Source organism: Podarcis vaucheri (assembly GCF_965113315.1).
Source record: "Podarcis vaucheri genome assembly, chromosome: 7".
Lineage (NCBI taxonomy): Eukaryota > Metazoa > Chordata > Lepidosauria > Squamata > Lacertidae > Podarcis > Podarcis vaucheri.
In genome coordinates this window covers 69,048,711-69,073,669 of record NC_138765.1, presented here as the reverse complement: position 1 = coordinate 69,073,669, position 24,959 = coordinate 69,048,711, and the positions used below count along the sequence as shown (strand labels likewise).

General features: G+C 49.2%; 1 protein-coding gene across 5 annotated transcripts in view; it reads right to left on the bottom strand.

Annotated features, from left to right (window-relative positions):
- The window catches only part of PER3 (period circadian regulator 3), a 26,938-nt gene extending 1,979 nt beyond the window's left edge, over positions 1-24,959 (bottom strand). Inside the window, exons 1-21 of one of the 5 annotated variants that reach the window (XM_082229841.1) lie at positions 24,873-24,958; positions 18,845-19,469; positions 17,483-17,640; positions 16,925-17,040; positions 15,887-16,088; positions 14,667-14,715; positions 14,074-14,216; positions 13,396-13,474; positions 12,724-12,830; positions 11,591-11,747; positions 9,882-9,987; positions 9,587-9,715; positions 8,973-9,090; positions 8,611-8,734; positions 7,487-7,614; positions 6,895-7,104; positions 5,981-6,256; positions 4,185-4,897; positions 2,929-3,121; positions 1,588-1,702; positions 308-458 (exon numbers count right to left, since the gene is read on the bottom strand). In XM_082229841.1, the coding sequence (XP_082085967.1) occupies positions 308-458; positions 1,588-1,702; positions 2,929-3,121; positions 4,185-4,897; positions 5,981-6,256; positions 6,895-7,104; positions 7,487-7,614; positions 8,611-8,734; positions 8,973-9,090; positions 9,587-9,715; positions 9,882-9,987; positions 11,591-11,747; positions 12,724-12,830; positions 13,396-13,474; positions 14,074-14,216; positions 14,667-14,715; positions 15,887-16,088; positions 16,925-17,040; positions 17,483-17,640; positions 18,845-19,134 (3,564 nt within the window). In that variant the 5' untranslated portion in view covers positions 19,135-19,469; positions 24,873-24,958. Of the gene's footprint in view, positions 1-307; positions 459-1,521; positions 1,703-2,928; positions 3,788-4,184; positions 4,898-5,980; positions 6,257-6,894; positions 7,105-7,486; positions 7,615-8,610; positions 8,735-8,972; positions 9,091-9,586; positions 9,716-9,881; positions 9,988-11,590; positions 11,748-12,723; positions 12,831-13,395; positions 13,475-14,073; positions 14,217-14,666; positions 14,716-15,886; positions 16,089-16,924; positions 17,041-17,482; positions 17,641-18,844; positions 19,470-24,752; positions 24,771-24,872 lie in introns of those variants that run through there. The other 4 variants (XM_082229839.1, XM_082229840.1, XR_014221489.1 and 1 more) reach the window with 4 other exon arrangements.

The following is a 24,959-nucleotide window of genomic DNA, read 5'->3' as shown; positions in this document are numbered from 1 at the left end:
AAATTGAATTTGTTGTTATATATTATAAACTGCATGATGGTAAGAGAGCTCCTAAACAGTTTACAAAAATATGCAACAGAATATTAAAATGATTGATAAAACACAGTTAAAAGCAGGTATTTAAGAGTATTCAAAGGATGACTGAAGTCAGCAGTGGTTAAAAGGAAGTAAATCGCATGCAGCTTCTACGTGTTCAGATGGGCTGGCCATAACAAAAATGTTTTGAGCAGTTGCCGGAAAGAGTACAGTGAGAGCACATGGATTTGAAACCCACAGTACCAGCTTCCATGCACCCAGGTTTCCTTACTTGGGTGTCAATTTCTTGGGGGACAGTCTGGGTGCGAATCCAGGGGTGGACCTCTGCCAGCTCCTCCTTCTGCCCTTCCGAGAAACAGGGCTGCTTGCTCTCCAGGGTGGTCAGCTTCTCCAGGTCCTCTTTCAGCACCTCCTCTGCAATTCTGCAAGAGATGAGAAGCTGGCTAGATGAAAAGGCACCAGCCCGACAAAGCCAAAATCCTGACATCACCTCCTCCTACAACCTTCTGCATAAAGTTCAGCTAGTTTTCACCACCCAGAGTCCTACAGAGAAGGTGCGGCACCCTCCAAAATCTTAAAAGCCTTAAAACATCATTAGCTGCTAAAGCTACAGAAAAGCAGGCCTTCTGTACCCCAGCCATGCCTGGAGGGCTGCAACTCCCATTGCTGTTGTCCCTGGTCATTGATCCTGCTGGACGTTAGGACGCAGTTTAGACAATCCAATATCTGGAGGCCCAACAGATCCCTTCTGAACTGAATCTTCCCTACTTTGCAATCACAATCTCTCTGCCATCCATATTTTGCAGTTGGATGCAAAACCTAAGCCCTACCCAACACACTTCTCTGTTCTTTATAAGCCTTTCCTCAAAATTGGTCCATTGGTCCAGGTTCCTGAAAACAACTCCAAAGACATTTCAGGGCTGCCTCTGCCTTCTCAACAACAGCCTAGGGAACAGGCAGCAGAGTGATGAGAGGGCCTCCCAATTGTAATTCCAAAGACTCTGCATGAAATGCAGATCTGCCCCTTGGCAACACATCCATCCACCCACCCACCCACCCAGGACTGGGCTGCCCATGGCTCTCCTTTCCTCCATTTACCTCTCTTCCTGGCCCATTATTAAAAAAACAAAAACATTCCGCATTTCACCCATTGTGTTAAGATGCTCATCAGAACGTGCTCTTTCTGCTCCAGTGCGGAGACAGACCGGGATGGTGCCTGCGAGAGTTTCGGGAGATTTTCCTTGATGGAGAAGACTTCCATCAATAGTCAACACTCCCAGCAACAATAAAAACCCAATGTGTCCAGCACCTCACAAGGGGGCAAACATCACGGGGCCTGCTGGTGACTAAGCTATGGAAATCCTATTTTGCTCCCCTTCCTGAACCGCTTGCCCTTCCCCATCCCAATTTTCCCAGCGCTGCCTTCTGGAAGGCAGGAGGGCCTCCCTAGTTTGGAGAAGTAGCAAAGCAGAGGCGTTTTCTCACCGCTTTGGCATTTGGTAGGTCATCTGGATTGGTTCAGGCAAACTATTCACTGTCCTCCGCACCAACCTGGCTGGCCGCGGTGGCCGTTCCGCCTCTTCTCCTCCTTCTTGGCTGTTCTTCCCCCTTTTTGAGACCTCGGAGGAATCGTTGCTGGCAAAGTATTTGCTGCTGTTTCCGCTGCCTGTTTGGAGACAGGTGGGTGGACACGAATGAGATGTGGGTTTCTGCACAGGCCAATCTCAAGGCAGGGAGGAGGGTGGCCGTTCCCCTGCTAGCAAATCCCTTTGGGCTTCTCTTTCTGTGGAAGCCGACACACACAGCACTTCCTCTCCTTCTAAGTTGTGGCCCAGTCACTCAAGAAAAAGGGGCTGCAGAGATCCCAAGGCAAATTATTTGCATCTGTCTTCACAGTAGGAGACATCGGGCAGATCCCTCCTGTGCCTGAACTACTTTCACAGAGAAAAGGAGAGATCTAGAATTCCCTTAGGATCGGTACTGGGCCCTGTGTTTTTTAACTTGTTTACAAATGATCTAGAGTTGAGGTGAGCACTCAGGTAGACTTGTTTGCTGTTGATGCCAAATTGTTCAAAGTGGTTAAAACAAAGAGGGATTTCTGAGGAGCTCCAAAGTGGGGTCTATGCGCAGGAAATTATAACATGACATTCAGTGTAAGAAAGTGCAAAGTGATGCACATGGGAGCAAAAATTTCTAATTTCACATATATGCTCATGGGGTCAGAATGGGATCGTAGCAGATAGCTCACTGAAGATGTTGATCCAGTGTGTAGCAGTGGTGAAAAAGGCAAATTCCACGCTAGGGATCGTTAGGAAAGGAATTGAAAATAAAACTGTTGATATCACAATGTCCTTATACAAATGTGTTGTGTGAGTGCCTTTGAAGTATAGTGGACACTCGGGTTGCGAACGTGATCCGTGCGGAAGCACATTCGTAACCCACAGCGCCGCGTCTGCGCATGCGCCAAAACCCAGAAATAACCCGTTCTGGTACTTCCGGGTTCGGCGTGGTGCACAACCCGAAATCGCGCAACCCGAAGCATCTCTAACTTGAGGTAAGACCGTATTGTGTACTGTCCGATCACCTCACCTCAAAAAACATATTGCAGAGCAGGAAAAGGTTCAAACAGGGCAATCAAAATAATAAAGGGATGGAACAACTTCCCCCACTGAGTGGAGAAAGTGGATCAGGAGAAGCTCTTCTCCCTCTCCCGTAATACTAGCTGCTGGGGACATCAGAAGAAGATGAATGTTGGAAGATTCAGGACAGACAAAGGAAGTCCTCCTTCACACAGTGCATTGTAAGGCACTGGCTTGCCCCATCCATGGACTAACATTTGCCACCGTCAAATATTTCAGGGTCTCCCTCTCGTGCCTAGAGTGCCTGCCTTACCTGTGCCACAACCAGACGTTTCGTTGGAGCTGGAGCCGTTGGACCCAGAGACCAAGGAGCTGGACTCGGCAGACCCATTGCCAGAGGCCGCTGAGCTACTTCCAGACTGGGAATCTTCCAGGAGCAAAAGGTCGAAGAACTCACTGGAGACGGAGTGGCTGTCATTGTTCACGCTGTCCTCCCCATCCTCATCCTGCAAAGGAAATGGGACAAATCCATCCACACAAAGTCACTGCCGGGCTCAAGGAGAGATGGCGGTGCTTTCTGCAGGCACCCAGGTGGGGTCAGGATTAGCAGCTGGTACCAGCTCAGCTGGTTCTGAAAGTAAAAGACTCCTGTCGCGGAGCCAGATAATGTGGTCGCGCGAATACGGCCCGCGAGCCCTGCAAACTTCCTTAACCTGTCCTCCAGATTGTTTGGATTACAACTCCCAGTGTACTATGGACACGCTGGCAGAGGCTGATAGGAGCCCAAAACATCTGGAGGGGTGGGTGCTTTAAACCCAAGGATTTCTCCTGCCAACAGAGACCAAACAAGCTTCCCGCTGCTGTTTCATATGGCGCAATGCAGCCACAGACGCAAAGCACATGGTAGACAACAGCACACAACACACACAAAGGGGGTCTCATTTCCACAGTCGGCTGCGCCCAACTCACAGCTACAGCAGCTGTATGTGCCTGGGACCCTCTACCCATCCAAAGTGCAGCTGTGCCAGCTTCCCCAGTCCAATCTGGATTCAAGAGCCAATACATTTTTTCCTCTTTGCCTGCAGAGCTCAGATTCCCACCTCTGAGAACACAGCGGAACGGAAACCGACCCAACGCAGGAAGTCCCTGTTCTTCGCTCCTTAGCTGCATCCCTGGGAGACAGAGGGCGTAATTAGAACAACCACCGTCTGCTGTTAGGCGGCTCCCGAAAGAGCCAGAAGGACCAGGACAGAAAGGGGGGGGGGAGGAGGAATGAATTGCCATGTTTGAAGCTGCCGTGCCCCATGTGCAGAGCACCACCCAAACCCAAGCGGAATAAGCAGCATGGACTGCAAGGATCTCTGGGTGGGATGCCCCACCACCAGCTTCACAAGGCCCCACAGATCTGTGACGGAGAAGCTCCTTCTGTGGCCCATGGAGCAAGAAAACAACTGGGGTTGTAGGGAGTGGCATTCCTTGCGCACTACGCTATTTCCCCCCTGAATCTGCTACCATTGGCAGCGAACCCTTCCCAAAACCTGACCCGGGATGCCTCTTGCAGGAACTTACACACATGGCCCCTGTGCCTGCCAGGGGGGCCTGTGCTGTGCCGGACAGCTCCAGCGGTTTGGGCAGCTCTTCTTGAAGCAGGTCCAGCTGCAGAGGGGAGCTGCTCCGGGAGTTGCTGAAGAGCCTCTGGTGGGGCGGGTCCCCCGAGGATGCAGCCTGCTCTTCCTCAGCAGCAGACACTGGGGTAGAGGGGGGCGAAGGGTGCTCCATGGGGCCTGGCGCTGCCACGGGGAGTGAGGAAGGAGGGCCCGGGGGCATCACAGGGCAGGGGTAGGAAGTAGCAGAGGGGCAGGGGAAGAGCTGCGCAGGGAAGGAAGGCGGAGGGGGGAAAAGAGGCGGCGGTGGCAGAGGATATGCTGGGAAATTCTGAAAGAGGACAGTCATGAAGCCGCCCATGTATGGAGCAGGGAATGCTGGGAGGGGCTGGATGCTGCAGGGCAGGTAAGGTGGGGTGGCTGGGGCTGCTGCAGTGGCAGAAGGCGGCAAGACAGGGCCTCCTCCCAGAGAGGCAACAGGGAAACCAGGCGTTGCTGCATAAGGATCGGCAGGGAGGGTGAAGCTTGGGGCCCCAGGGTGGGGTCCCTGGGAAGCATCTGCCTCCCAAGCACCACTCCTGCTGTCGGGGGAGCCCAGTGGTTTCTGGCGCTTGAACTTCCCCGGCTTGGTCTTCCTTTTCCAGCCCACCGGCCTGGTCTGCTTTGGAGAGACATCGTCTGCAGAGGAAGAAGCCAAAGGCGGGGAAATTGTGAAGAGAGAGAGAGAGAGAGAGAGAGATGCAGGCGGGAGCAGCACCCTTTGTTTAGGTGACCAAGACTGACCGTTCAAGGACAGGTTAAGCCAAGAGTGCTTTTGCCATAGACAGTAGGAGAGGCGCAGAATAGCACCGGTTCCCAGTTGAGGATAGAAAGCAGGCAGTCACACTGCCCTTCCTGACACCTGCCTGACCCTAAGGCCCTCTCCCCACCCCCTCTCCTGCAGTCCTCCCCCCAGCAGGTGCTCTCCACTCAGGGGAAGAGAGTTGGAGCCCAACAGCAACTAGAGGGCAACAGTTTGGTGGCTCCGGCAAGGCGGCACCACTTTGTGGTTTCAGGTGCAGTCCTCTTGGCATACCCTCTTCTGCTCAGCTCTTGGGCCTGCAGAAGTCCTAGCTGGGAGCCTCTTTGAACCCCTGAACCGCTTCTCTCAAGGCGCTGTCAGGAGATGAATGCAGAAGCCTGGCCTGGCTCTTTGGGGGCCTCGTTCTGCCCTCAGCAAAGACTGCCTGCAAGAAGCCTCTTCTTCTTGCCGCTGAAAAACCTTCGTTCCCCCACCCTTACCCCGACATATTTCTTAGATATAAGGAAGGAAACTCTCTCACTTTCCAGCCTCCTCTGCCTCATTGCTGCTCGCTTCTCATTCCCTTCCTCCCTTCTCAGTCAATCCAAAAACTACCTTTCATTTTGCTCTCACAATAAAGATGCGTCTCTGGCTGTGCCTCTGCTGCTCACATTATGAGTGTAATCTGCAACCTAGGCTACAACTGCAACATGGCACAGGCTGTATTCTTGGGTACAGCAGCAAGCAAGCTGGCTTCTAGCACTCATAGCACCCTGTTCCCTAGCCAAATAGAGAGAGACCTCTCTAAGCCCCTAAGCTAAATTCTTCCCCTAACACACACCATTCAAGAATATGGGGAGGGCTATTTCCCTAAACACAGAGAAGCAGGTTTCAGTGGCCTGTAGGGAGGAGAGCAAGAGCACTTTGGGGAGCTGCCACAGCTCTGCCTCTCCCACCATTGATGCTCACTTGGTTCCTACCTTGGTCCTGGGAAGGAGGCTGGCTGCTCCTGGCCCCTCCGTGCTGGAGGTAGGCTGGCCGGTATGAGGACAGCAGGGCCCTCTGGCGGAAGCGGTCCACATATTCCTGCTCCTTCTTTTGCGTGTGAGCCGACAAGACCTCTTTGGTGAGCCCCACTAGCCTGACTTCCTCCAGGGTGGCTCCAGCCCCAGCCCCAGCTGCGCTGGGTGTGGGGTTGGCCAGCGATGGCTCCACCTGCTCACCTTGCAGAGTGGCTTCTTCAAGCGCCGTGGCTTCTGTGAGGGGTAGGAGGAGGACAGTCAGACACACTTTCCCGAGGAGGCAGCCGACAACACTCGGGAACCTCCTTCTCTGCCACCCAAATATTCACCTAGATGTTGTGCAGGGCTACCGGAATGGATTATTCAGGCTGCAAAAGGGGGAGCCACATGCCACATGGAAGGCAACTCAGATACCGTTTGATTGACAGCATCTGAATCAAAGTTATCCCGCCGAGAATCTGCTGCACAGGAATGATATGGGGAAAAAGAGGAGGAGGAGGAAGTGGTGGTGGAGAAGGCGTTTGGGACTCTCGGTTGGTTGGGCACTGGACCTCCCTCTCCTACTTAGGCCCAAATGTCTAGCCAGGCAAAGTAAGGAAGGCCAAAGGAACTCTAAGCACTGCTGTGAATAAGTGTGCTCCCTGGAACAGAACTGGAAGGTCCCTACCTGAAATCCAGGTGACTGGTGCTCATTGCAGTGGATGGTGCCCATAAACAGGAAGCAATTTGTCCCCCACAATCACTGAGTGAGGTTCCTACACCGCTGCCGGAGGACAGGGACAGCATCCAGAGGAGGTGGGTGGGTAAGCAAAGGAGCTTGGAGGTTTGTGTGTTTTTCTCAGGAGAGGAGCAAGATCCGTCTGCCAACCTACCTGACTCCGGGTGTGGGAAGTGGACCAGGGTGCTGCTGTAGCTGCACTGGCTGGTTGCGGACACCACGCTCAATGCTTTGGCAGTCAGCGCCAGGTCAGTCATTGCAGCAGCGCCGCTCACCACCCTTGCTGGGGCCTGCTGCTCTACGTTGCCTTCCAGGTTGGGTGTCACATTTGGCTGGGAATCAACCAAGGGCAGCTCAGCAGCATCTAGTGGGAGAAGAATCATAGACCTGTCGAGTTGGAAGGGACCCCTGAGCTTCGTATGGCTCAAGCCCTTGCAATGAAGGAATCTCAACTACAGCATCCAAGATGGATGGCCATCCAACCTCCACTTAAAAACCTTAAAGCAAATGCTTTCAAAAATACGACGCAACAAAAGCACAGCCAAGACAAGCCAGTTGATCAATATAAATGTGGGGCTTTCAAATGGGAAAAAAGTATCTGTGTAGGAAGTCATTTCCACAGAGCACATGAAGTGCTGGAACATATTGGCAGAAACAGCCATTAGCACAGCTACCACCAGCACCCTCCAGCTGCGCTGCCAGCAAACTGAAACAACTCTTGACAACCTTCCTGAGCTCCCTCTCACCTTCCAAGATTTGCTTGTTATTCTGGCATAGGTGAGCCTGCTTGTCGTCATCGGAGGACGAAGAGGATGCATTGGTAGAGGACTCGCACTTCCTTTTCAGGGCGGGACTGTTGCAACTCTCCAGGTATCTGCAATCAGGAGCCTAGCATGAGCATCTTCCTATTCTACGTCCGTGAATATAAGCTGTTCACCCAGCCAATCAGAATGGGAGCGAAGGAGTAGGCAAGTTTCAAAGATCAGGATCAATCCAACCCTCTGTTTCATTGAATTTATGCAGGCATTCTCTTCGCGCCCCCCACCCATGGTCCTCTGACACTTTAGAAAGTGGGGAAATTCTATCAAGCACTTCTATGCTTAATACATTGGTCTGTTAGGGAAAACATAAAACACCACACTCAAACATACAAACAGAATGGCCTAATGATGCCAACAGAAGAGCAAACTAGAGAGATCTAGCTGCTCAGCCCCACCCGCTGACCTCAAGGTTTTTTTTTGTGGGGGGAGCTACTGGTGCCTAGGATGATACTAGGAATTGCCTGAATATAATCCTGTTTCCATACAGACACTATATAATTTCTGCCACACTACTAGAATTGAGCGTGGTTTTATTTTGATAAACGTTTCTATTTACAGCCGTACCTTGGAAGTTGAACGGAATCTGTTCCGGAAGTCTGTTCAACTTCCAAAACGTTCGAAAACCAAAGCAGCCAATCAGCAGCCGCAGGAGCCCTGTCAGACATTCAGCTTCCAAAAATAGTTCACAAACCAAAACAGTCACTTCTGGGTTTGCGGCGTTTGGGAGCCAAAACGTTCGAGAGCTAAGCAGTTCGAAAACCAAGGTATGACTGTATTTATGTCTCCCCCTGCCCCAACCTGCTTTGAGATCCCTGAGGCTGTAGAAAGGAAGGCTAAGTAGTCCAAAACAATGGAAAAAGGGGAAATAACATGATTCACCAGAGAAAGCAGCACAACCTTATTCCGAGGGCCTCACAGACAGATCACTCTTCTTTTTACGAGGTACAGAAACTGAATTTTGCTGGCATGAGAAATGCCTAGCAGGGACTGAGGAGGAAGTCAAGACTTCAGGAGCATTGACACCTTCTGAGACGCCATGTTGTTATTACCTGATGATGCTGTCCATACAGTTAATTTGCTGATAGGACAGGACGTGGTTGGTGCTTCTCAAAACATCACAAGATTCAGCTGGTGGGTCAATGAGAGTCAAAGGGGGAGCACCCGGGTTTTGGTCTAGAAAATTGGGAGAGGGGGGAGGGGGAAAGAAAACGTCCCTTACAATGGAGTGGGGCGACCACCACCACTTGGCCACTTGCCCCTGGTCTCAATGTCATTCCCATTGGCTCCAGATTATAATGTTTGTTGTCCCCAAAGATCAATCTGTCTTGGACCATTTCCCCCATCTTGGGGCAGGCACCCTCAACGATGCATCCCTTCCACTCCCTGGCCATTGTCGCCCCCATGAACTCACCTCCTGGCTGCTCTGCCCTGGGAGTTCCATCTTGAGGCTTACTGTGTGATTCAATGTACAGCTGCTGACCTACATTCTTGAGTCTGTTGGCATCCACAAAGATCTGCTGTAAGGACATCTGGGGCAGGGGGGACAAAGGATGAATGAAGCAAAGGTAGCAATATTGGTCCATAAGAGAAATCTACCAAACCCACAGCTGGCCAAGACTTTCACTAGGACAAAGCAAGCCGTTGCAAAGGTGTGTGGGGATTTCAAGTTCTCTCCGGGCCTCTTCAAGAGGCAAGATGTTACACAAAAGCAAGGGTGGGTGGGAAGGGAACAGTGGAACACAAACAGCAGTACAAAAAAAATGGCAGGATGCTGTAGCCATGGTCAGCTTGTAGACTTGGCCCCATTACTGGGTATATTTAATGGCAGAGGGCCTCTGTCTCTTTGACAAAGAGCAGTTTACAAATAATTTTAAAATTAAATAGAATACACATTGACTCAAACCCCTCTAAATCCATTTCCTTCGTAAGCTTCCTTGCTAGTTAACAGGCAAGAGGCACCCCCACAACACCGCCCCCCAGCCGCTACCTGTACTGCAGGCTGGTTGTGAATGACCAGAGACTCACCAGTTCTCTCTCTATTTCCTCCGCACAGTTCCCATTGGAGTCACTGGAAGACGCCACACTGATGTAGTGCTCGTAAGATCCATTGCTAATAAGGCTTCCGTAACCGCTAGAACCGTTGCTATAAACAGGCTGGAAATAAAGAAAAACAGAGGTCTTCCAAAGCCTGGGAAGGGCTGCAGCAATTGTTCCTGGCAGCTGCATGCCTCTGGATCACACGGAGAGGAAAATGCTGACATGCACCCTGCCCCCACCCGACAGAAGGCATCCCAGCTTGGAGCTGCATTCCCCTCCGTACTTGCAGAAGCAGCTTATAGATCTGTCCTTGGAGCTCCCAGATCTCCTTGTCAACCCTGTTCATCCCCTTGCTTCTTGCTGCAAAGACATCTTCATTCAGAGGGCTCCTGCAAAGGATGAATGGAAGCAGAGCGTCATCTTGACACTAGATGAGGGAAGGTCTGTATCACAAGATTACAGGAGTGAGTTATTCAAGGAAAGGGATTAGCTCTGCAGCAGAGTTCTTCTGGCTCCCCAGCTGGATAATGTTAAACAGACTGATGAAAGAGTAAACCCAGAGGGTTGTATCCAATGAAAGTCCTACTCAGAGTTGGCCCACTGTAGTGAATGAAAATGACTAACTTAGGGTAGACCTGAGTAGTACGTAGCTGGATACTCAAAGAAATCTGTTCCTGCTGTGGGGAAAAGAAAAGGAAACAACTGGCCTTATCTGCTAATGACACAAATTGAAAATGAATTTTCAGAATATCTTAGAAACAAAACGCTTTTCCAAGTAAGGAGCTCTCCTACACAAGGCCTGAATTAAAGCGGAGCTTGAGAAATGGCTGTGGCAGCCCAAGGAAGCCCAAACAGGCTAGAGCAGGGCTAAGAAATACCCTGGCAGCAAGCGGAGAGGCTCATGAGAAGACAGTATTTCAACAATGAACAATTTGAACACAAAACAGAAATTCTATGTCAGTAATATCCGGCATGGCATCCTTTCTTTTGCTGCAGCAAAGGCAAATTTTAACGAAGTGTCAGGATCCTGCCCAACCCAAACCCCATGAAAAGCTTTTCTGAGGAAGAAGCCGAGGGCCTTGCACCAAAGCCCAGCAGTCTTGAGGCAGCCTGAAAGAGCTCCATCTCACAGATGCCTCACTTGAGCCCCCAATAGCCCCTCCCAAGCCCTGCCTGGATCCCTGATTCTTCACACTCTCCTTCCCCAGTCTCAGAAGTGAAGGAAGCAGCAGACTCAATGCAAAGCTCAGAGTTGCTGGTCTGCTTCCCTGCCAGAAGGCTCCAGCACCAGGGTCTTCCTGGAAGGGTCTACTAAGAATCACAAGACTCAGCTGCAAACGCCCAGCATGTGATCAGTCAGAAGTCAGCTGACAGCAAGAATCTGAATCCCTCAGTCTCCTCTGGGCTCCCTGTCTAGCTCCAGCCTCCAGGTACTGGCCACAAGCATTTCGTTAGCCAGAATCTTCCTACGTTTGGACTTTGTGGCTTATAAAACGATGCAAGTCAGATCTGCTCTGGCCTTAGCAAAAGGGAGGTGCACATGCTTTACATACAGATGATTCCAGGCTCGACGCTTAGCATCTCAACAGGTCCTGGAGAGCAGAGAGCCAGAATAAACAGCAGTGCCTTAGCTTAGCACTCCTGGGAAATTGCTACTGCTGCACCATGCAAGATGCTGACTGGACCTGCTCTGATAAATTGGCATCATCTTTATTTAAAGCCCTTGTAATATGCCACATGCCTCACCATCTTTGTGTTGTATTCACGTAAATCCTACTCAGAGGAGACCCATTTAAATGAACAGACCCAAGCTATCCACAGCCATTGATTTTAATGACTGTACTCTGAGTAGGACTAAACCCAAATTATTACACCAGTTCTACAGGCCCACACACACAGGAGCACAGTATCAATCCAATCTGAATTCTTATTGGCTCTGGGTGTCAAGGGAAAGATGACAAACCCCAAACATGGTGGCTTCAGGAGGCTTACGTTCTGACTTTGTGCCGCCCAATGATAAAGACGACCTTCCGGCTCCACGGATTCACAAAACTGGACCAGCTGGTATCCAGGATGACGTAGTCCCCGTTCTGAGTACAGAATCGGATGGGCGAGTGCTCGAAGGGAGGGCGGCCCGCAAACTTCAGAACTGAGTAAAAGCCAGAGACAAAGACAAGGCTGGATTGACAACAGCCAATGGAAGCGCACAAAGGCCTGCCCACACCAAGTGGAACTAGCTTAATGCAAAGTTCTATCCTTCTTCTCGGCCAGAAGGAGAGAGGTTATGGGGGGGGGGGGCAACCAGTGGTAGAGTGTCTGCTTTGCATGTAGAACATCCCAAGTTCAATCCTCAGCATCTGGCATCCTGGATAACTCAGTTGGATAGGATAGAGCATAGTATTGATAAAGCCAAGGTTGCAGGTTCAATCCCTATATGGCACAGCTGCCTATTCCTGCATTGCAGAGGGTTGGATTTATGATCCTCAGGGTCCCTTCCAACTCTGATTCTATGACTTCCAGGTAGGGTTGGGAGAGACTCTTGCCTGAAATCCTGGAGAGCTGTTGCTGGTCAGTGAACATAATACAGGTGTCTCCCCACTTACACGTGTTCTACTCATGTGTGACCAGGAGATAATTAAATCAATTTAAACTGCAAAAAGGGCAAAAACAGCCCAAAAAGAGCAGTAAATTTCAAAATGGCATGAAAAGAGCAATAAAATAGTTAGCAATCACAGGAGCCTTTGCAATTGCAATCCCATGAGCCTTTGCTATGGGTTCTATGGCCTGAATGCAGAGGTTAAGAAACAAATTGAAATAAAATCCAGAATGGTTTGAAGTTAAAAAACATGCAGAACAAATGGTCCCCAAAATAGTCCCTTAGATGAGCAACTGGCTCACCTACAGGCACTACACCATGGGAGTGGAAGCCTCCACTTCTGGGGAGAGAGAACACACGCAAAGGCCTCATTGCTCCAAAACAGCATCACCCTCTTCCCTGCATGCAGCTCGTCTGACCACGGAATGGGAGCTGAGCAGGGAAAAACCTGCTCCCTTCCTCTTGTGACACTGAGGACACTCCCTCCACCCACATCAGGTCCAAAGGCAGATGAGCGACTGAAACTTACCTTTACGATGAATGGCTACCATGATGGGTCGATCGTCCGGGTGAAGGTACTGCAAGATGGACGTCCCAAGCAAATCCTGGGGCAGGTATCCCAACAGAGGCACCGCCCTGAAATCGAGCAATGCAGCGGCCAATTGACAAAAGCACAGTGCAAACACCAACCTTGTAAGGGAGCCTTTTGTGACATAGAAACGGGGGGGGGGGCTTTTAAACATCAAGAAAATGGCACTATTAAGCACATGTTGGCTATGATCTCAGTCAATCACCCAGAAAGGCCATTCCCATCACCACCAATTCATGAATGGTTCCACACCGGGAGGGCTGCGTTTTTTCAGCTGTTCATTGAACCTTTCATGAGTTCAGGGTGTTTTCAAAAGCCTTCAGGAGACAGCTCTTTGGTTACTATTAGGATAAGACAAAGCAATACACCCATTGTGTGGGGAGCATCTGTGTCCTCCAGGTGTTGCTAGACTCTTAACTCCCATTGCCACCTCGGACCCCTGGCCACGCTGCCTGCCGGGACAGTTCACAGGTGGAGTCCAACAAGCTCTGGAGGGCCACAGAGGGGCGCACCCCATGCCTGCAACAGACAACGCATCAGCCCCTAATGGCATTTCTCTCTGGCATTGCCAGCAACACACCTCATATGTATGAGCAAGATAAAAGTCGTCACCTGTCATCCACCTCCAGAAAGAGACAGCCTGGGGTGTGAGTGGTGGTGAAGATCCTCTTTTCTACAGGAATTCGAGGAGCTAACAATTTAAAAGAAAGAAACACAAAGTATCAGTGATAGCTCAAGATCCACTTAGAGGTTCATGTGAACCCATGCAACTTTCCTTTCTGACAGCGGACCCACAACACTCAACACTTGCAGGAACTCTCTCTCTGGGTTTCAGGAGCCCTTCCTTATCAAAAGAGGCTGAGGAAAGAAAAGAGATACTGTTCCACCTAGAACCTCCCTTCGTTCACAGAATTAGATTAGAGTAATGGAATTTTTATCCAGGGTTAGTGCCTTTCAGAGCAGACCCACTGCAGTTAATGGATATGACTAACTTAGGTGGTATTAATTTCAGTGGGTCTACTTGGCTACAGTCCATATTCCCTTGCATGCTGACCAGGAAGTTGAAATGTTCTGTCAAACTGGCTCACACACAAGAACTGAAAGCATCCGCCTTGTCTACATCCCGACACATCCATGAGACACACACAGACCATTTAACAGGGATGCTGGGTGCAATCCAGTCCCAAAGTTAATTCCCAGAAGAAGATGGGATGGAAACATAACAGAATCTAGCATGATACACTTGGGTTTTAGCCCAGCCAATTTTAACTGGAGTTCCCCTTTTCTTGCCTTCATAGCCAGAGTGGATTTTTTCAGCGAGAGCCAAGCAACAAGACATCGGCCCACTGGGATCAGAGACAGAGAAGTTGATCAAATAAGGGGTCATCCGGAATGGGTAGTAGTGCTCCTCTCGGTCTTGACCTTTGCCTCCCCTGCAAACAAAACAACAGAAAACCATTGATTCGTCAGTTACAGGTGAAGTTTACTCCAAATGGCAAGGGATTGTCTAGGTTTCTGGCTAGAAGGAAGAGGAAGCTGCAGTCCTGTTAATTCACTCTGATGCTTGAGTCCTTTGTCTCCTTTGAAGAGCAGCATTTTAGCATCAAAGTGTTATAACAGTAGGAACAGTCTACAGCCAAACGCTTCCTTTTAGTAAGAAACTGAATCACCTTGTAGTCACAGATTCTACTCCGTACTACCAAGTTGGGGGGGGGAGAAGGACTATTTCCAGTTAATCTCGTAAAATGAAGCAGGGTGGTAATAGGAAGAAATGTCACCACTACCATCCTAAAATGCTTGGGCATCAACATGCACACAGAAAAGTTCTGGTGAAAATAGCTTGTAACACCCCTCTTCTTGCCATAATCCTGCATGATACTCACCTTAGTCTGCAGAAAAAGGACTTCACTTGTGCATATTCATAAAGTGAGTCTGTAAGGGCAAAAATACACAAAGAGACCAATATTTGTTTATTAATTCTCCTCATTCTCAGCATGCACATCTTAGTACCCTCTCACCCCCAACACCTACTTCAAAAACTAAGATGGCCTTTTTGCCCACCAAGACCAGAGAAGATGGGAGTGGAAGTATATTTCACTCTAGCAGGCTTAATTTGGTCAGAACTGAGTATATACTTCTAGAGTTAATGCTAAATACATTACTTCTGGTAAATGAGTCACCATAGCTGCTAGACGGCTGTGAAAATTTGTGCCTCAGACTTTTTAGACTCGTCTACCCATCTACTATCTGAAACCAAAGAACTGCATGAGTTGCCAAATGTGAAATATATTAGCATTCTTTTCAGCTCTCCTATGCAACTAAAAGCTCACGCTCAGCTCCCATTCCATGGTCAGATGAGCTGCATGCAAAGAAGACCAACTACTTATTTGTGCCCTTGACCTGCCCACCCCTCCACCCTCAGCCCATTTCTCCCAGGACTAGTCTCTGAACTTTCAGTGCTGCAAGAGCGTGCACAAGTTTTTAACGACATTATCTGTCCCCAACCCCACAGGCTAACTCTGATAGGTGAGCGAGTCAAGTACCAGATGTCCTGTCAGATGACAGACAGACAGGTTGTCATGTCCACCTGTCAAAGTCCTTCCCAACCACCCAGCAGCCAGCTGGTGAGGAACAGCAGGAATCAGCTGTGTTATCAAGTTCCAGGAGCGGAACTCAAGTCGGTTGCCTGGCCCAGTGGGTAAACTCAGTGCCCTTCAGCTGATGCTTTCTGCAGGGACTGGCTGAACAATCAACTGCCCTGTGAGGAACTTGGCTGCACAGCCAACTCAGTCACATCTCTACCTGTCCCATACAGATGTCACAGGTGACATCAGGTGTGTGGGAGCTGAAAGAGCCCGGCAAAAATTGGGACACATGTCGGGTCAAATCTGGCCTGAAGATTGGAGGGTTCCCCCCTCCCCCCCCCCATTTGGTTAGGTAGTGACTATGTGCTGCAATATTGTAATAGCAACACAAGAATTACTGGTAAACCAGATAATTCTCTGTGTTTATCTGGAGCACAATATTTACAACTCATTCAAGTGTTTTGCATTTTATACAACCATGCACATGAGATGAAATTTCCCCGGGCAGAGCAATTCACCTTTTGGGGCCTCCGTATTCCAAAGTGGCAGGTGAGCCCGGTTGGTGTGAGTGTAGAAGACGCCCACATCCTGGGGAGCCAACAACTCTGCAAAGCGGCAGGACTCCAAGCATTTCCTTTTGCAATTCAGGACAGAGGCAGCTTGCTCAGAGACATGCACAGTCCGCCCAGAGAGCAATGAAAAGATGGCTACAAAGGTGTCCTGGAGGAAAAGAAGCACAATCCTCAAGCACAGCCAGAACAGCAGGAGCCACTTGGCAAGCCAACAAGATCACAGAGAGACACAGATGTTCAGTTTTCAGGTTACAAATCGGGATCCAGTTGCCACCTGCCGCTTCTCAGCTACATGGTATGTCCTTAAACCAGAAGCAAGGGCCCTTAAGGTCCAAGGGTCAAATGTGCCCTCCATGCCTCCCTCTCTCGGGACTCTCCTCAAGCCCTGCTCCTCTACCAGCAGCCCCACTCCATGCCCTCCACCAAGTGCTTCTTGCCTAGAGGAATGAGTCCTGAAGTGTGAGAAGATTTCCTGCTTGCCTAGGTGGAGGATGGAGATGGAGATATGCATGTTTAAGAAATTCTCTGGTTGAAATGTAGCCAGCTGTACAAAGCTAAGGGACACATCTCTTGCTCTGCCTTGCTTTCGGCTTCTGGCTCCACCTACTAGGGAATGTGGCCTTGCTTCATCTAAAAGGTCCCTCCCCCACCTGATTCAGGATGGAGATAGGTTACTGACATCAACACAGAACCCTCGCGGCCTTGTGTTTTCCAGAGGCTGAGAAACAAAAGTGTCCCAGGGACCTGCACACAGACAGATCCACCAATTCCTGCTCAGTGCTTTTATCACTCATTAGTACTTCTTGGGAGGTCTCTGTCATCCCTTCTCTAAGAGTGAAGCAGAGATGCAGCTTTACAGCGAAGGAAGACAACAGCCATTTTGTGGTGGTTACGTTTTATGAAGCGTCTTTGAGCTGCTGCTAACTCTTTGACCAGTACACCTGAAATGGGCAAAGAGCCCCAATTAGCATTCGGGTCACTTACTGTGTTTTTGGGGGTGTGCTCAGACATGATGGCTGCCAGCTCTTCCACTCCATACACAGGGGCATCGGTCTGATGTGCTCCATGCTTACCAAAAGCCTTAGAAACTTTGTTGTCAGCTGGTGAGGAGGCAAGGGAAGCAAGAGGCAGAGGGGAGAAATCAGCAATGAACAGGTGGCAAATTGGGGTATTTCTTACGTAACCCTGCTTGTAAAATGACCATGCCAGATTCAAGATCCCATTCTAAGGAAGAATTCAAAGGCATGCTGTCACTGAACACAACGAGCGGCCAGTGGCCCCTTCCTGAAAGCACAACATATTCTGTGTGCCCTCTCATAGTCCCTGCCTTGGCAGGTGCACCCTCCTGGGTTACACTGCTTGCTCATGTGAGAGAGCACAAGAGAGATGGAACCCAGGAAACTGCCATTACATGTGCCACCCTTCAGCACCCTCCAGAACACTGGACTCAATCCCCAGCATCATACAGCCATGCCAATAGATGGGAGTTGGGGCACAGGCCGACACGTGCAGTGTGGGATTTCTTCAAATGCACCCACGTACCTTGGATCTGCTGGACACACTTGAGAGCGTAGTTCAGGGCACAGAGGCTGCTGGCCTTGCTGCAACTCTCCACCTGCTCTGCAGGGAGATATTGCTTCATTTCCTGGATCAGCAGCTTCAGCTTTCTATTATTACTTTGGTTCCAACAAAGCAGCTCACTGCAGATGAATACATAAAAAAGCACAACAGCACATTTTAGAAAGAAGGGCCTTTCTTAGGTGATATCTGCTTTGGGTGGGGAGAAGCTGAAAGCCATGTTTGCTCCAGCACAAAGAAAGGTTGCTCCTTGTGCTGTAAAGAAGGACCTGGAGCTCTGTCATCTAACAGGACCAGTATGTGGGCAAGGCTGGCGCATCGAACCCTATTTGTTTATGGCACTCTGCACATTCCAGGCTCTACGTTTCTTGTCACAAGCCCCATAAACACTTCAGACTGCCTGGCCCTCAGCTAAAATACCTGAGAGCACTGAAGCATGCCTTTAAAAGCCATTATGGCCCAAGATAATAGCGCCCTCTGTATGGACTCCTATGCCCCCATTTTGAACCCTGCTCCATATCCCGCTTTCCAACAGGTATGGCTAGGAGCATGGCCTTTTCTGAAATTGCCTCCAGAGCTGCAGAATGGCCTCTCTAGGAAGGATGGGAACAGTTCTTTCTTTCTCCGGGGGTTTTGAATTTTAAAAAAGTATGTATTCTGGCGGCTTCTGAAGTCTCCTGTGGTTTAATTTACTTACTTGCTGTGCCTCACTATTGTGGTTTTAAATTTTTATTGCACCCCCCCCCCCGCAATGCCAATCATATGCACAATTGCGGGAAGTCTGCTGCTGCATGAAAGGTTCTGTGGATTAAGGGATTAACCCACTTTTAGTCCAAGGCAATTGGCAGGCACCAGGCTGGCCAAGGCTGCAATTAACCCAATACTGCCTTTAGAAGGGCATTTCTGCTCTGCGTGGAGGAAATCAGCTGGCAACTCTTTCTTATTTCACTCCTGCCAAATCTGGTTAATATGAGGGGGATGCCTTCATCCCAAAGCAAGCACTACATGGATCAGTGAGTTTACCCAATTTTTTTTTTTTTGGGGGGGGTATTGAGCCCACTCAATTCTTGGATGGTGGAGATGAAGGGAGGATGGAGTCACCTGCTCCTCCCTGGAACTTTGCATCCATTCATCCCCTAAGTGTCACTCTGTGACCACAATTTACAGGTCTATACTTGAATACCTCCAAATGTGCCCCATATATATGGTGCTTGGCTCCTAAATTCAGGCCCAGCAGTTCCTGCTTTCAACCTTGGGACATTACAAGTGCCAACTTTAGAATCAGAATGTGACTAAGCTTTTCACCAAACTGGCAAAAAGAGTTACCTGCTGCAGCTGCTGCTGCTACCACTGCCACCTACAGATCTGTCCTGCCCATCAGGATTTCTGGCCAAGCTGCCATTTGATTCAAGGCAGTGAGTGCTGGTCCCGATGGACTCATTTCCAATGGAGCTGCTTTCTGTACTTCCACCACAACGTATCTGTGCGGCGGCTTCTTCGCAGGTACCATTCTGCTCAAGAGTATCGCCTTCACGGTTCTCAATTTCGGCCAAGTTGGCCGGCAACCAGTTTTCCGGCTGGTCCAAGAAATCATCCTGGAGCAGGTCCTCATTCATAGTGAGCAGACAAAGGGCTACAGTAAGGAGGCTTCTATTGCCATGGCCTGGTCAAATTCAAGTTCTCCCTTCTAAGCCACCTGGAAAACTGCATGAATCTATCATTAGCAATCGCCCCCTTTTCATTTTACTGTTGAAAACAACGTGTTCATGTGACACCTCTGGATGGTCACAGCATCCAGAATCACTGCATCCTCTCCGTCTGAAGATGACCCAATGGCCCCAGATTTTTGTGGGGAGTTAGCTTCAGACAGCTCTCCCGACTGAGAGCTGCAGAAGCCTTTTGTTTCAACGACTCCATCTCCCCTTCGCCTTCATCCTGCAGCGCCTTCATCCTGGTGAAACAGAAGCCAAGTGGAGGGAGAGTGAGAAAGACAAGCTAATGATGATGAACATCTCCGCTAAGAGAGAAGAATAGCCCATAACCAGATGAGGATGGTGCATCTTACTCCTTTTGAAATGTCTCAGCACTGAAGCCAGACTGCTGCATTTCCATAACCACATTTGGGTCCATCAGAAGACCTGATTACTACTGCAGCCATGGGAGGGGGAAGCCCAGCACCCTGACACATAATTGTCCCCATATTTCAAGCACTCCTGGAGGCTCCTCCTGAAATATGGAACTTTGACTGTGCTCACTGCACAATTACAGGAGGGAAAAGAACACCCAAAGAGAGATTTTGCTTTGGTGGATTTCAGCAAACTTGCTTTTTTCGAATATATCTTTGTGGTGAATAGCTGGCTGACCCCACACACAGAACCATCCCCGGAGTGTCACACAAGAGCAGGCAGAGCTTGGTTCTCAGTGCTTCAGTCAAGTCACTGCTGCTGCTCCACCACACACTTGCAGGCGGTTCACCAATACTTGGTGAACAGAAACTGGAGTCAACCTGCTGAAAGGCTGCAGGCAACAGACTCCCTTTCTAATTAAATTGAGGGGTGTTGCCACCTTGCTAGGCAGCCTCCTCAATAAAAATGCATCAAAAGCCAAAGAAAAAGGAAGCGTCTTGATGATCATATGTATCTAAGCTAGAACCCCTGAACAGCACAACTTGAAAGGTATTCTTCAACAAAGAAAAGACGAGTTTACAGTAAGGACAATAAATTCTGCTGTAACCGAATGTAAAGGTACCATAAAAGGCTTTTTCAAATAGACCGTCCCAGTTAATACACCACATGCTAAAAAAAAATATGGGCAAAACACATGCAGTACAATCCTCAGCATGTTTAATGAAAAGGGAACTTTTGAAACTGCCACAGATTCCACTGCAAGTTCTGTTCACAACAGCTCCCAGGACACTCTAGGAGACACTGCCTTGAGTCTCATGCTCCTCTTCATTATTACATAATGCTTGTTAACACCCAACCTGAAATTCTTCTTATTGACTCATGGCTTGCTTGCCAAACCCAAGCAGAGGGACGTAATGTGCAAGAGTCCCAGCTTCACATTGTTTGCAGCTTTATCCGGGGACCAACGAAACAATACTTGTGGAAGCAAGAAATAAAATTCAAACAAAAAACAAAAACAGGACCATGTCATGTTTTAAATTGTTTGGTAAAAGTGCCTTTTGGCTGAGCTGCTTCCTTGGGTCACAACAATGACTGTTTATGGCAGGGGCGGGGAGCCTGTTGCTGCTGGATTTCGGCTCCCACCAGCCCCAGAAGCCAGGATGGTTGAAAATAGGAGCTGCAGGCCTGAAACATTTGGAGGGGCACAGATGCCCCACCCCTGGTTGAAGAAAATGAGCTCAGGGGGATATTCCTGGACTTGAGATTCTCCCCTCCCCACCCAAAGACTCAAGTGCAGTTCAGAGAGTGAAAGCCTCCAAGGGAAGTGTGGAGGCAAGGAATCCACACCTTATTACAGGAGTATAACCAAAGCAGGAGATTCAATCTGCAGATAAGTGCATAGGTGTGGAGATGACCCCTCCATTGTGCAAAGTTGGACCAGCAAAATGGTCTCAAAAACCCAGGTGTTGCTGGGTTACAACTCCCACCCTCCCTGACCATCAGCGACGTTGTCTGGAGCTGGAGGCGAACAATACTTGGGAGGGACAGTCACTCCCTACCACTGTTCTACAATGTTGTACAACACTAACCATTGGGCATTAACTTCTGCCAAGGAAGCAACACAAAAAAGTAAGGGTACTGTGATGGCTGTTAAGGGAAAAACAAACCAGCAAGTCCTCCATAGGGCATGACCTTTATTGGGGCAACCAAAATATCACAAAATAGTATGCAAGCTTTTGAGTGCTCCAGAACTCATCACCAAGTGAGATGGTAGACGGAGCTCCTCAGGGCTTCTCCCAGGCTGCAAGTTGGCCCACAGGGAGGCACGCCAATCAGGACCAACGTGCCACCACGAATTCCTATTAATTACTTCCAGGGCATTTTTTCACTTGCTTATATAACACTAGATGAAGCAATGGAAGAGTGAAAATGATTTGCTAATTGTTAGCCTGGTACAGGACCATAAACACCAACATCTCCACCGTCCAACTCCAGCAGATTGTAATGTTTTGTCAAAACCCCAAAGTCCATACTGTGCAACAAGCTTCTTATTTTCCTATAATAGGGTGTGCTTCCTCTTGGGAGGCAGGATTAATAATTTTTTCAAAGCCAGTGCAACAGAGGAAAAGCAAGCTTGAAAAGCACTCTCAGAAATGCAGGCAGTGATGTCACAATAATAATAATAATAATAATAAATTTTATTTATATCCCGCCCTCCCCAGCCAAAGCCGGGCTCAGGGCGGCTAACAACAATCAAATAATCAGTCAAATAATCACACAATCTAAAATATTTCATTATAAAATTAATTAAATCAAATTGATGGCAACCAATTATGCAGAATTATGTGCAGGTTGCCAGAGGAGGGAGTCAGGCTGCGCCCTGACCAAAGGCCTGGCGGAACAACTCTGTCTTGCAGGCCCTGCGGAAAGATGTCAGGTCCCGCAGGGCCCTAGTCTCTTTTGACAGAGCATTCCACCAGTTTGGAGCTGCAGCCGAGAAGGCCCTGGCTCTAGTTGAGGCCAGCCTAACCTCTCTGAGGCCTGGGACCTTGAGGATGTTATTATTTGCAGACCGTAGGTTTCTCTGTGGGGCATACCAGGAGAGGCGGTCCCGTAGGTACGAGGGTCCTAGGCCGTATAGGGCTTTAAAGGTTAAAACCAGCACCTTAAACCTGATCCTGTACTCCACCGGGAGCCAGTGCAGCTGGTATAATACCGGATGAATGTGCTCTCGCAGCGAAGACCCCATAAGGAGTCTCGCCGCGGCATTCTGCACCCGCTGGAGTTTCTGGGTCAGTCTCAAGGGCAGCCCCACGTAGAGCGAGTTACAATAATCCAGTCTGGAGGTGACCGTCGCGTGACGAGCAATCAACTCTAAGCAAGAAAATAATAAATCCAAGCTGAACAGGGAGGGGGAGAGGAACACTGCACAATAGACCTTTTCTGGCAATAGTCCTGAACAAGGTAACACAACTTGCATAGAAATTTCACACCAGATCTTCCCGCAAGGGATCTTGTGCACTCCACATCTTATTAAAAGGAGACTCTTAAATGAGGAGGGGCAGGAGGAGAAGCTTTTAAGTTTTCACCTAAACATGCCTGAAAGTCTCATCAGGGGAAGGTTGGGGGTTGAGTAGCACCTAGTAACATTGGGGGCATGAAGATTTGAATGAGGCTAGTACAGGGGTCTGCAACCTTTAAGACAAAAAGAGCCACTTGGACCTGTTTCCGAAGAAAAAAAACCTGGGAGCCGCAAAACCATTGCGACATTTAAAACAAATATAACACTGCATATATTGTTTCTTACCTTAATGCTATATATACAGGATCGTAACGCACGCACCGCCCCCATGCGACGTCACAGCCAGTACAGCGCCCGCCACAGTGGGGAGTGTTGGGGCGCACAATGCACCTCCTCCCCTCGCTAGTATCCGCCCCAGAGCCACGGCAAAGGTGTAAAAGAGCCACATGCGGCTCCGGAGCCGCGGGTTGCAGACCCCTGGGCTAGTATGAACAAAAGTGGGGGGAAACAGGGCAGTGTGCCCTAGACATCAGTGTGTGTGTGTGTGTGTGTGTGTGTGTGCATGCGTGCGCGCGTGTGTGTCTTAAAATGGAGGAACTGGAAATAGTGTTTAACTGACAAGTGCTGAAGCAAAGTTTTGTGAGGAACCTAGTCATAACTACCTGCACAACTACACAAGGCCCCTGGCTAACTGAACAGAAAGCAAATGAGCCACATTCCTGAATAATCTTAAATTATGGGTGAAGTGGAATTCCATTCCCACAATAGTCTGACATGGTAGCTAAGACCAAGCAAATTAGGCCTACAGATTTTTACTTTCTGAACTTTCTGGTGCCCTAGATTAGATAATGCAGAGACCATTGCTTAGTTTCAAAAGATGTTTTTGCAGCCAACTGTCTAAATCTCTCCCTGCCGCCCCGGAATAAATCTGAAACACATGTCTTCTTGCAACAGGTGAAGACCATACCTGTAAAGAACTGTTAAAGATGAAGGGAACAAAGAGTGTGTGTGCGCGTACGTACATACCAAAATATTTAATGGACATACTACTCCACAGCAGGAAAAAGATCTTCCTTTAAAAAGCGGGCCCTATCCCAATGATTCCCTATAGCTTAGCCCAATACTAATTATTATTGTATATTATTATGTTTATTTATTTACACTCCACCTTTTCCCGACAGGGACTCAAAGTAGCTTACGGATAAAAATAAGAGCACAGTAAAACAACAACAAAAAACTGGAAAACAACTATACATAGATAGAAATCAAACTATATATACACAAAGTATCACGCCCCACCCCTGCCCCATCCTTGTGTCACCCTGTTCTCAATAGCCACCACTACAGTACGATTGGTGGAGAGACAGATACAAGGATGAGAATCATGGAGAGGTAAAAGGAAACACAGCAAAAATGCTTATTATCATTCCTGGGAAGTGGGCTAGTGGGAGAGAAAGAGGTGGAGACCTGGGAGGAGTTCTATACTGTACTTTTGATTGCAATGTTTAAACAATGGGCGCATCTTTTCACCACCACCGCAAGGCACCTTTCCCCCGCCCCGCCCCCCTCCCGAGGTTTGGAGGCTTTTAACGCAACAGAACAGCAGAAAACGACTCCAGGCGAAGTTTCACCCCGTCCTAGAGAAAGCAAAGCAGCTCCCCCCCCCAAAAAAAAAACCCACAGGAAAAAAACCACAGAGGCAAAACAGATTTCTCCTGCTCCCTATCCTGGAGGGTCGGGGCTCTGGGAGTAAACGCAATCTTCAGACACACGATTGGGGAGAGAGAGCAAAAGCCAGGCAAGGAGAGAGACCTCAAGACAAAAGGGGGCCACGGCCACAGGGAGCTTTAACTGGGACGGAGAAACATTTGACTACGATCCTTACGGAAACCCCGCCTTTTTATCTGTCCTGGAGTTGGAAGGGACCCCAGGGTCATCTAGTCCAACCCCCTACAATGCAGACGGGGCTCGAACCCACGACCGTGATATTAATAGACCCTCCCTGCTCTACCGACTGAGCTGAATTGAAGTGCGTGTCTTTTAGGTGATTCCTCCCCAAAACAAACACCAACTGGCAACTCTTTACCTTTACTCCTCCCCGCTCCCCACAAAAACGACCGCGTCCAGCCAAGTTGCTAGTCCTCAGGACGCACGTGGTGGCGGGGGCAACCCGGCTCTGGGCGCCCCACTTCTCCCATTCACTCACCCGCCATCAGCACCGACCTTCGCCTCCGCTCGCTCTTTCCCCTCACACTTTACACACATCCGCGCAACGTGACAGGAGCCCCGCCCC